The sequence below is a fragment of the Falco cherrug genome, chromosome 1, assembly GCF_023634085.1.
Source record: "Falco cherrug isolate bFalChe1 chromosome 1, bFalChe1.pri, whole genome shotgun sequence".
In the NCBI taxonomy this organism is placed as follows: Eukaryota; Metazoa; Chordata; class Aves; order Falconiformes; family Falconidae; genus Falco; species Falco cherrug.
Window position 1 is genome coordinate 70588137 of NC_073697.1, and position 12021 is coordinate 70600157.

General features: G+C 37.9%; 1 protein-coding gene across 2 annotated transcripts in view; it reads left to right on the forward strand.

Moving 5' to 3' along the window:
* The window catches only part of MANBA (mannosidase beta), a 59437-nt gene that overhangs the window by 11278 nt on the left and 36138 nt on the right, over positions 1 to 12021 (forward strand). For both annotated transcript variants that reach the window (XM_014278479.3, XM_055700236.1), the window contains exons 2-5: positions 5917 to 6011; positions 6506 to 6611; positions 8501 to 8671; positions 11250 to 11373. In XM_014278479.3, the coding sequence (XP_014133954.2) occupies positions 5944 to 6011; positions 6506 to 6611; positions 8501 to 8671; positions 11250 to 11373 (469 nt within the window). In that variant the 5' untranslated portion in view covers positions 5917 to 5943. The remainder of the gene's footprint in view (positions 1 to 5916; positions 6012 to 6505; positions 6612 to 8500; positions 8672 to 11249; positions 11374 to 12021) is intronic.

Sequence of the window (12021 nt, forward strand, 5' to 3'; positions counted from 1 at the left end):
CTTTTTGGGGTTGTGTCAAGTGTAAAATTAGGAGTTTTATTACAGTTGCCTAAATACAAAACCTTTGGTCTTCAGTGTCTTTTTCATTTGCTCCTTCTACTCTTTGCTGTGGAGTGCAGGATTTTTACTCATCCTACTGAAAATGTCACTAGACCAGCAATCGAAAAGCTTACTGCTTGTAATCAAAAGTGAAGATTGGTCTGAAAAGCTGCACCAGGAAATAGGGGAACAAAGCTGGTGGGAGCTAAATTATCCTGGATAGCGAGACCCATATGTTCAGTGACCTAGTGAAATCTGTGTGCTGTTTTTCTGTGTGATTTGCAAATAGCACTGCATCCTTTGCTTCTGTGTCCTTGGGAATTTTTCATGGGTTAGCCCCCAAAACAAATTTAAAACAAATTTGGGAGGGCCTGCTCCAACAATGTAGCTTAGTGGGTATCTCATAAATGAGGGGAAGGAGGGCAGCAAGAATAAGCTGCCAGATACTAAGCCTGCAAAATGGGGCTTAGATTGCAAGAGTAGGCTGCAAGCAACTTATGTATCAGTGTGTGGTTCATTTCAAATTTAGGTCGATGCGCAAACTGTTTTTGCCCAGGGATGCTCTAGCTGATTGCATGTGTAGCCTTACTTTAATCTGCTGTGCAAGCCATGCATTTGAATTGAAAGACATCTGACACTGAGGGTTCATTACTCATCTCTCTGGATCCTCTTAGCATTTGTTCTAGAGATGTCTTTACTCTTTGGCTTATAAAATATACATTGGATGGACACATCTTTCTGAATGCACCAAATGCACGTATCTTAGAAAATGCTCTTGGGGAAGATACTTTTAAGCTTCCTACTGAAGTATTATTTTCTTCTGTGTTCAACCATCACAGTTCAAATGCTGGATTAACTATGATAGAAGCTGTAGGGGCAGGAGATAGCATCAGAGTATGTGTTCAGCTGGGTTGTTTTAATAAAATTTCATTAGGACTCCATAGCTCTTACTACTGTTTACATGTAAAATTTAAAAAAGACGTGAGAAATGCACATAAACAAGTGTAATAGTGACTTGAATAAAAGTAGTGCAAAGCTTGGGCGTAAGTGCAAACATTTTACAAACTTGCAGTGAGTCTATGGCTAACCCTGCATCTCTGGAAAATGATTTGCAGAAACCAGATTGTCTGAAGATTTAGTTTTAAACTACTGTCAGCACAGTGTTTTCTTTCAGGCACAGTTCTGATAAGCAATATGTATCAGAGTAGGTAACTTGTGCATTAAATCTTTGTGCTAGAAATAGTTGTCTTCTAGCATGTACTGTCCAAGTACTGCATGATGCTGTTTCTGCTGGCAGGTGACTCCTGTAAAATTTCTGATGAATATGGCTATTGTAGCTGGATTTTCTCATCTGCCAGCTGTTTGCATTCATAAAGAAAGGCTGTTTTGTCTTACTAACTGTCAGTTGATTTGTAAATAACTGTTATGGGGGGTCCGCAACTGTGATGCTAATATAGGGGCTGGACAACACTGCAGTTTCTGCCGTTATACAACAAGGGCATGCACTTGACACAGGGGGTTACCGTGGTCTTGGTCATACTTGGATATTAAAATATATTAGAAGAGACAGAAGCTTATGTATCTCAAGTGATATTTCTGCAGTTATGGAAAGTAGTGTGTATTTTTTGTAGCTTGTTCTGCATTTGTCTAAAATATACCGTTGTGTGTTTTCTGACACTTCATTGTAACTTAAATTTTTCAAAGCAAGCTAGGTAACAATTGCATTGGGTAGTGTATGGTTCTAACATGTTAAATGACATTCATTAATGACATAATGTATTATTTTCCATTAAAAGATATGTGCTCTGCTGAGTTGTGTGAACATATGTGGAAGCGTTCAAATGCCTTAGTGAAACTTAGGATGAATATTAAATGGCACTCCAGTTTATCTTTCAAAAGCTTGTGAAGTTAATATAGATAAAAGTTATAGTAACCTATTAAATACAGCAGGGTATTCAGAGAGTATTAAGCAATGGGTATTAATAGCTTGTTAATTAACTTTTCAGTAGTATTTGGCTCAGTGTTCAGCTGTAACACATCTTGAGCATAAGGTGAAACTCAGTTTACTGCTTTGTTAGAGTGACTACTGAAAATGAATTACTTTAGGATGAACTTCCAAAACTCATGTTCCAAGAATACGATGCATTCATCACTACTGTTAGTTCAGCTTGACTTCAAGCTGCAAATATGTGAAACTGGGCTTCTGAAAATTGTATAAATGTCCTGACTGCTGTTGCTTGAGGTATCAATGAGTGCATGGATGTCGATAAATATCTTAACTATTTAGCTTCCAGTTTGAAGTTGGCAACAGTAAAATCATTAAACTGTAAAGCATGAAATGTCACTTGCAAGTTTTATTTTGGTAATCTGTTACATCGGCAGGATGTTCTTATGGTATACATTATCAACAGAGTTGATTTATGAGAGAAGAGGCAATTTCAAATTAGATAAGAAAAGTAGGATAAGGCAAAGGAATCTGGGTTTTGTTCCCTGTATTACATTTCATTTTATTACACGCTGTCCTCTGTCTGGATACAGCTGCCTCTGTCTAGTGTCCTTCAGGTGTTTGTGCCATGCTCCTCTGGACTCCCAGCTGGATGGGGGCCTGAAGCTGGCCCTTCGTGGGGCCAGGGTGTGCCTGGTGCAACTCACTCCCTTGGGCTTTGAGCCTCACTTCTGATGTGTTCATGTCTCATCCATTTCCTGCTCTAACAGGAGAAGCTCTTAGCTTATATGACTCTAGCTTTTCAATATCCCCTTAAAATCATTGCAAGGAGGAGCTTCCATCTAGCTGCTTGGCAGTGCCTTCAGTTTAGTGCTGCCAGTGCATTGGAAGTCCTGCTGATGTCCTGTTACCCGAACTGGAAATTGCTTCCTTTTAATGCTCTGTAGTAGGGCTTTTAACCTCATCTTAGCAGGTGATTTGCTGCTTGCTTACAGCACTGAAGTTGGGAGCAGAGTACAAACAGGCAGGGAGCTTGAGTGGTTCAGAATTTGTTTGGTGGGACCTAAAAATAGCTGTAGTGACTCCACCCCTCTGTGACTGGCTTCCAGGAACATGTTGAGCTAATGAATGTGAAGTATATTTAATATATGTTCAGTCTGTTTCTTACCGTCTTTCAAATGCTCCCATCCAGTTTTCTGAAATAAAACTTTCATTTTAATGTGAGCTGATTTAATGTGGGATCAAATTCTGTTTCAGATAAATCCAAACAATTTGACTTCTATAGGTACATCTTCCAGCACTCAAAACAGTTGCATTTAATAATGAAAAAGTCAGTAATCTCACAAGTGTATGGGAGAAGTAATTTTCTTTTCTTACAGAGCTTTGTTGTGGTTGTGCATTTTTCCTGAACCTTGAGAATTATCTTAAAATCATAGCTTGAACATTGCCACGTGACTGATTTTAGAAGAAGCAACATTTGTCATGCTTAAAATGACTAACCAGTATTAGCATTTAACAGCTTTTCTGTGTGATATATAAGCTGTTTTACTAGTTATGTAGCAATGATATTAGTAAACTGTTAAGTTTTATATAAAGGTACACAAAGCTAGGAGCTTTCCCATCTAAAAAGGTGGATGGTTGCCTGTGAGGAGGAAACAGTATTTGTATGAATCAGAAGGGGCTAATTGGCACTTTCTATGACACATGGTTTAGCAGTCAGTGCATTTCTTGAAGTTAGAAGGCTTTTCGACTAATACAGATGAAGAAAGCCCCTTCAGGAAAAAGGATCTGCAGTAGGCTCTAAGGAGATTTAAACAAGCAGCTCTGTAAACTGCTGTAAGAGCCCATCTGATGTAATTTCTGCCTCTGATGAAACATTCCTACACTTCTCTTTGGTGTTTAACAACCAGTTTTGTTCTTCACTAACATCTCCTTATCCATGCTTTTGTGGGAAAAACAGTGCAGCTTTCTTTATGCAGGGTCTTGATCTTTGACAAGGCACTAATGTTGGTTGTTTGACCACTAACCAAATTGGTTTTGGCTTTACAGTCTGCTGTTGATAGTGTATTTACGACTTGCATCTTATGCCTTTTGTTAAATATTTCACACATACAAGTGGCAATGATTGAAATTTAACACGCACATTTTCCAAAGCAAAACCTAAAATGAAGTATTATATGATGTTAAAGCAAGACAGTTGTTAAAAATGTGCTTAAGGGCATAATGTGGGGTTTCATGGTCTCTGACATTTGATGCTTGCCTTTTCTTGTCTCAATACAGTAATCTTAATGGAGTTTCTCTTACGAGCCTAAATTTTGCATTTTAATATGCATTTATTAGCCTTATATTTTACATCTTAATAAAAGTCTGTGATATATTCCACAAAAGATTTTGCATATGAAAGTAATGGTATGGATATCTTACAATTCAGTCATTGTTCTGGTAAGTTTGAGATGACTTAACTTTTAGAGAGTACACTGTGTTACTAATACAGAAGTCACAGTTTTACTGAGGTGACAAGACCTTTCCTTCCCGACTCTTGTTCCCTTGTAGTAAGAAATCTGATTGACACAGCATAGCATGTAGAGGAAAGGTGACAACTTTCCCTCTATATGGGCTCAAGGAATGACATTTATGTTACTGTGGGACTCCAGAAGGGATTATGCTGCTGAGGACAGTCACTTAGATGTTATGATTTTGCTCTGCTATGTAAATAGGTTTGTGTTTATATTACAGAGCCTGACCCTCTTAGTTATAAAACAAATATGAGATATGAAAAGTTTTTCAGAAGAGTTCAAATCCAGAAGTGTCATTACTATCTATACTGACTACTGAAATGGAGAGAAAAATTGAGCTTCAGCAAGGAGGAAAAAAAAAAAGCTGGGCAGATTTTCTTTAGCATGAATCTGGGTATTCAGGGCAGTTAGTTAGCTGTGCTGGTACTGTAGAACACTCGTATCAAAGCCAGCCTTAATGTAGCTATGCTCTTTCTTAGCTGGGTTTGAGTCATGCAGTCCAGAAGAGATTGGTCTTTGTTTTGGGAAAGCAATTCAGCTGTGCAGCTGCTGAAGAAGACTGAACTCTGAACTGACAAGGGGATGTAACACTGTAGCTTTCTGATGCCTTTTTTGTGAGGTGCAAGGTGGTGGGTTGTCAGGTCCACGTAACTGATTCGTTCAGCCTAGGTGAGGAACATTGTGACCCACCATAAGGTAATAAATACAGCATGAAGCCAAAAAGGTCAAGGACATAATTTAAACCGACTGTGCCTTTTATTCTTCCTGGGTAGGGAAAAGAATACATTCAGTATAAATGCAGCATTATTCTCAAGAGTAGTCATTTAATTTTATACAACAAGCCAAACTGTGTTGCTGCTGCTTCTTTTCCTCCCTCCCTTCCTAATAGGACAATTTCATTAAGCCTTACCACATTAAGGCTTGTTGACAAGAAGCAACTGGAGTATTTGCAATTATTTTAAACTGTAGAGATTTGTTCACTGCTGTCCCTAGAGGCCTAAAATGCTGTTTCTTTGCCTCTTAAAATCCTATTAGTCTTATTTTCTCCATCATTATGAGGGTGATCATGTTCTGTTCCTCTCTTAAGTGAGAAGCTGTCTTGATTTTTTTTTTTTAATTTCCAGCCCAGTCATTTATTACGTAAAACCAAATTCTGCTCCCTCTAGTTTGAGTATGAAGATTTTAACAAACAGGTTTTGACCTATATAAGTAAAGTCAAGTATTACCAAAGCTTTGCTTTCATGTATTATTTCAAAGGTGAAAAGGAATATCAGAACTAACAAAATAAGATAGATTTTGCATTTGCAGACTGTCTGAAATAAGAAGTGCTCATCTGATGGATATTATGATGCATTTCATGTAGTAACACTATTACTAAGTAAGTCTTGTAATTTTCTTTTTGTTGTCTGTTGTTAGGATCCATACTATAGATTTAATGACGTGATGTACAGATGGATCTCACTGGATAACTGGACTTACAGCAGGACATTCAAAACTCCTTTTGACATCAGGTATGCAGTAAAGATATGTCTAAAATAGCTCTGTGCCATCTTTCATGCAGAACTGTGAGTTAATCCATCAGCTCAAAATCCGCTTAATGCTTTTGTATCTAATAAAACAAATTATGCAATAATGTGCAGCTGCAAAGCTGTTGCTAAAGAACATTTTAGTAATTGCTTTTTCCTGTCCTTTTTAACTGTTAAAAATTACTTATGAATTGCCAGCGGAGGAAGGATAATACTTAGGCTAATTGGAAACTAGTCTGTCTTATATCTGGTGGGTATGTGAACATGCTGTGTTGCAGACTCGAGCCACTTCAGCTGTCATCTTAATTTTACTATTTAAAAGTATAACATAGCCACAGTAAGTCAAACATTTTTGGAGATAGTTGAGGCAACTGCTGCTAAAGATAATGGTGATATACATTTTTATATTGTACACTTTCTCTGTGTTGTTAACCCTATGTATTATAATGTTTTTTTAATGCATATGTTATTTTCTGTAGAAAGTGGCAGAAAGTGAATTTGATTTTCGAGGGTGTAGATACAGTAGCACAGATCCTGATCAACAATGTCACTCTTGGGAGAACAGACAACATGTTCAACAGATATGTAAGTAATGTGTTTATATCTGAAGGTGCTTTTGTTTTTTCTTCAAAGCCCTTTTGTGCTGAGCACTTTCAGTGCATTCAAGTATACATAAAAATGGTTGCTTGGACACAGAAAGTGTTGACCTGAGGACTGCATGTGTAATCAGATAACTGTTAGAGAGGTCTGCTTACCTTTTCAGTAGCAACAGGATCAGATCTAGAGGTGAATGTGTCTTGTTCTAAATTAGTGGACTCATGCAAGAGGATCAATTCAGCTAATAATATAAGTCTTGCTTCTTGGGATCTGTCACAGCTCCAAGAAAACGTAAGCTTAAATCTGTTTTATTAGCTGTAAATCTACTTACTAATTGGTATTAGAATGGTTTACATGTGAATACTGAAATGAAATTGCGTGTCTTGTAAAGCCTTTGTGTTTTCACTTTTTTTTATGTAGGGGTTTTGATTTTTGATACTGGGATTTTGATAACATTGTCTTGCATTTTTGAACTTAGCCTATGTCAGCATGAGAGTACTCATTATGGCACGATCTTGAGTGTGGCAAAACCATTCAAAACTAACTTTATAGCTTTAAAATTTAAAATTATTCTGGGTAATAGCATAAAAGACAATCCTTGCTTTCCTCTGAAAAGAATCAAAAAAGGAAAAGTTAAAGGAAGAATGTTAGTGGAATAACTGAATTACAAAGGAAATCTGGTGTCTTCATATCTCAGTGTTTACCGTTCTGGCAGGTTTTATTGCAGAGGTACTGGCCTGAGACAGAGCTAGATTCTGCCACCTGGGTCTGTGTGACCTAGGACAAATCACTTAGTTTCTCTGTGACTTAGTTTTGCCATCAGTGAAATGAGCAATTTCACAGAGCTTTTATGAAATTGTAATGAATTACGATTTGGGGAGTATCTAAAGGATTACCAGTAGCAGGCTCTGTAGAATTGGGAAGTGATATTATTTTACCCTTATTTCTGCAACTTTATTCTGTCTCAGTTTGTAACAGTTCATAAAATTGCCTTCACTTTAAAACCAGTGTGTACTGTATTAGATTGAGTCTAGGATTACTGTTCTGCTTTGTTCACCTGTTCCACGTGGCAACAAGTTCTTCAGGAAGGACACTGAAGGCTCTCTCTGGGGGGATGCTCTTTGCTTTGTAATTTTCTACTGTATGCTACAGACATAAGTGATGCTAGCTGAGCTGCTCACAAGTTGAAAGAATTGCCAAGACTTGACTTGTCACAGATGAACACTGTGAAGAAGAAATGGCTATTAAACGTTGGAACCATATTATCTTGATAGCACAGGATAATTCTGAAACCAAACATTTATCCTTCTATCCAGCCATACTGAAAGAAATTTTGTTATCCAGTGAGGAACCCCGCAAATGCTTCATTTGGTGCTGGCATAGAATGTGTTCCTGTACATTTTGGGGGTGAGAATGCAGGTGGCATGAAATACAGCTTTACAGCATTCAGGTGAAAGGCAGCTCAGTGCTTTGTGGTAGGTAAACTGGCAGCACAGTGTGAGTTGGGAGGACACCCGTATAGACCAGCTTTCTGAGTTGGAACAGGGTGTCTTTCTAAAGATGCAAATGGGTTCTGAATGAGGAAGGAAGGTAAAGATTCTCTTGCTGTCGTTATCCTTCAATCACACCTGTTTGCAAGCAGAATGCTTCGCCCTGCAATGGGCACTCAATAAGGGGAAAGCGGTTTGCCCAGTAACACCTCCTTGTATCTACAATGTTACTGTGTATTTTCTTTTTTCAGCTTTAGTAGCTTTTCTTTTCCTTTAAAACCAGAGTCTGCCGATACCTTTGAATAATATATGTATGATATTAAAATAACATATTAAAAGTAATATATGTCAGCACTGTAATGATTTTGTTCTGTTTTCTTGACCTAGAGCTTTGATATTACCAGTGTGATCAAGGAGGTCAATTTTGTTGAAGTCCGTTTCTTATCAGCCGTTTCATATGCAGCAGAGCAGAGCAGATGTCACAAAGTGTACAGCATCCCCCCGGCATGCCCTCCACCTGTGCAGAAAGGAGAGTGCCATGCTAATTTCATCAGAAAGGTAGGGGCAAAATTGTCTGTCTCTGGCTTCAGGCTTGGAAAGAGGAATGCACCATGTGCTGTCCTTACAGATGTATTCTGAAACCTGCAATGTCATTTTATAAGTAGGGCATATTTTTCATAGCAGCTTCCTCCTCCTGTCCCCCCTGGAAACCTGTTATCTAGCATGTTGATAATACAGGAGGCATAAGAAGGCCAGGCTTCATATCTAGGTGACAGGAATGTTTAAAAGGCTGTTTTCATGAAGGAGTCAGGAAGGAGACTTACTGCTAGGGGAGTAAGATAGCATTGGGAAACAAGTACTTGTTACATTTTGATCCACTGGGTGGGTTTAGCAATGCATGCTGAAAGCAGAGTTTGCTGTTGCAAATTCTAGTGTATATTATTGCCAAGGCTGTAGAAATCTCAGCCAAGCAGCTTTGTGAGCGTTTGTTATTGCTCATGCACTGGGCTGTTTATACTGGGCAGTTCTGGCATGTCCTGAGAAGTGTTATCTAACAGAGGACCTGTTCTTATCTTATTACGGTGTTGTGAATATTTAGTGAAAACAAAAACGTAAATATCCAATGAATGAAGCACAGAAACTCTGATTTAAGACATGGCTTCATTGCTGTTAAAACTTATTAATGGCAAACTATCATTTGAGTACCATCTCATGTATTTCTGATAGCCTTGCAGCAGCTAGAGACAATGGCTAGATGATCTTACTTTGGATTTTCTCATTTTGTGTGGGTTTGTCTCCATTTAAATGCCTTTCTTGTTAATTATTTTAAATCTTTTCAAAAAAGTCTTTTCAGAGCCTCCTCAAAAAATGACTAGAATTCTGTTAATTTAAAGCTGGATGTAATTTCCTTTAAATCTGTTAATGGAAACATGGACTCCATGTTGTCCTGAGAAGGTCCTTCAGGATTAAGATATTGTCTTTATTACTAGTAGCTGCTGCTTTTATTTTCACTACTTCCTAAAAAGTTGAGTCCGCTGTTTCTTAGAAATCAGTGCAGGGAGGAGCTTGGAAGGAAGAAGGCACTTGAACAATTGTAGTCTTATTTATAGAGCAAAAATGGCCAGGAATGATTTTATTCTCTACTGAAGTATACCTTTAAATTTGTACGAAAGTACCCTAGTGCTTTTCCTCAAAGGAGTTGTTAGACTGTGCTTGGAAGCTGCTCCAGACATTTCCAGAAACATTTTTAGTTCCAAGTATATGGCAACAGCAGCAGCAGCAGCAATGTCACATTTAAAAGTAAACAAACATACTAGGACATTGCGAAGGTAAGCTGGCTGTTTACCATCCTAAAGTAACGGAGAGCTGTTCACATGTTTGAGGTTCAGTGTTAGGTGCAGTAAACGTATCTAAATCTTAATAGGAATTTATGGCAACAGGCAAGCCTCTCACTGGTCATGGACTTCAGTGATACAAGTGTATTGTTCATGTGACATACTATTTTTGATAGCAGTCTCTGCAATATTATTAGTGAAACCTGACAGTCTGACAGTGATTATTTGTTTATTTTTTATAAAGGGAAAATTACTCTAAGAATGTGTTGACCCTGTTTTTACACTTGAAATAGGTACGGTGCTTGCTTCCTGGAAGGCTCTTTTGCAACTTGATAGGCAGGCAGGCAGGCTGACTCCAGCGATGCAAGGGATAGGCCAGAATTGTGCAGTGTGGTTTGCCAAAATTAGTATGCCTCGGCTGTAAGTTATTAGTCTCTAAATTTAGAACTGTAGGTCACTGTACAAGACTTTGAGGAGATCTATTGTATTTGCTTTGGGGGCTGGGGCTGTGTGAAGCTTGGAGGGCAGCTGAATAGATGTCTTCAAGGGATTTGTTAACTGGAGGTCTGACCAGGTTTGAAAACAGCGAAATGGAAGGCAGTGTAGGTATTGCTCTGCTTGACCAGCATTTTAGATTTCTGACAGTTATTCTGATGTTAGAACCAGAACTAAGCTATTTCTCAACCATGTTTTTGTTCCCTTTGTTTTTGTATGAGAACCATAAAAAGGGGAGAAACAGCGAACATGACTGAACTACACAAATGCGCCAGACATAGGCATCTCTTTCTTTGTACTAATCTGTCATGTTACAACAAAAATAGGAGAAAAGTATTTCAGATATACCCATGATTTTTAATTTGATACAGTCCCTTAAAATACTTTAACATTTGTAACTGTCAGTTTTCTGCTTACTTTGTGTTTTAGGTATACAATTAAATATTAACATTACAAACTAAGTTCATTCAGAGCTGAATTGAGAGTAACCTGCTGGCTTGGTTTTTTCGTCTTTACTGGTTTTTAAGTGGTGGGCTAGGTAGTGTTTTGCTCTCTCACTAATATAAAATTTTGCTGTACATGGATGTTTAGTCCAGAATTTTATTTTTTATATAAGTAGCAGCAGAGTTCTGGCCAAGAAATAAGAGAAGAAATACTGTAGACTTATGGGTTTCTGGAAATTGAAAAAGTTCTTTCAGTGCATGGCAATATTTTATTTCTAGATAGCAAATAATTTTTATTTCTGGCACAGCATCAATGTCTGTGTGAAAAACAGGCAATTGTAACATAATCATTCTGTATTCCAGGAGCAGTGTTCATTTAGTTGGGACTGGGGCCCTTCTTTTCCGACTCAAGGTATCTGGAAAGATGTTCGGATTGAGGCCTATAACCATTATCGCCTGATTTACTTTTCTTTGACTTCTTTCTTTGGTAAGTCTACTTTGTGACTACTTTTTGTTGTTGTTTCAGCTTTGGAATACAAATAATTTTATTGTTAAGCTCAATTAATTTATCAGTTCAGCAAAAGTTCTATTGTTTTATTATGACTTTGTGTGTAGTTCTTACCACAGCCCGCCCTTTTAGGTATTGAAACAGTACTTAAGTACAAACAATAATGATTAATAATGATATAATTCGTAATCTATTTTTGCCCGAAGATTCCTGAATAACTGCAGAAATATACATAGTATAGCACAGGTTTGCCCTTGTTCCTCCTGTTTTGAAAAATTTCTTTTCTATTGGTATGTGTTTTCACCAAGACTTACAAGATACATGCCTCACCTCCGTTTAAAATGAAGGCAAAGCTGCTATGGGAATTCAGTTTTGTGTTGGGAAGACAAGTACACAGTGAGCAGAGTTTCAAGAGTGCGAAGTTTTCAGGACACAACACAAAGTGTGAAAGAGAAAAGCAGTGGTGCTATGCTAGGGTAATTTGTTAAGGCTGCGATTTGAGAGGATAGCCTCCTGCATTTCAACTACCTAACCTACCAAACCGGTTTCCTCCCTTGATGTGGTCTTTGATTTTCCTCTTCTTTGTCCTGAAGATCATTGCAGCTAAGCAAAAGTGGTTATTTTTCT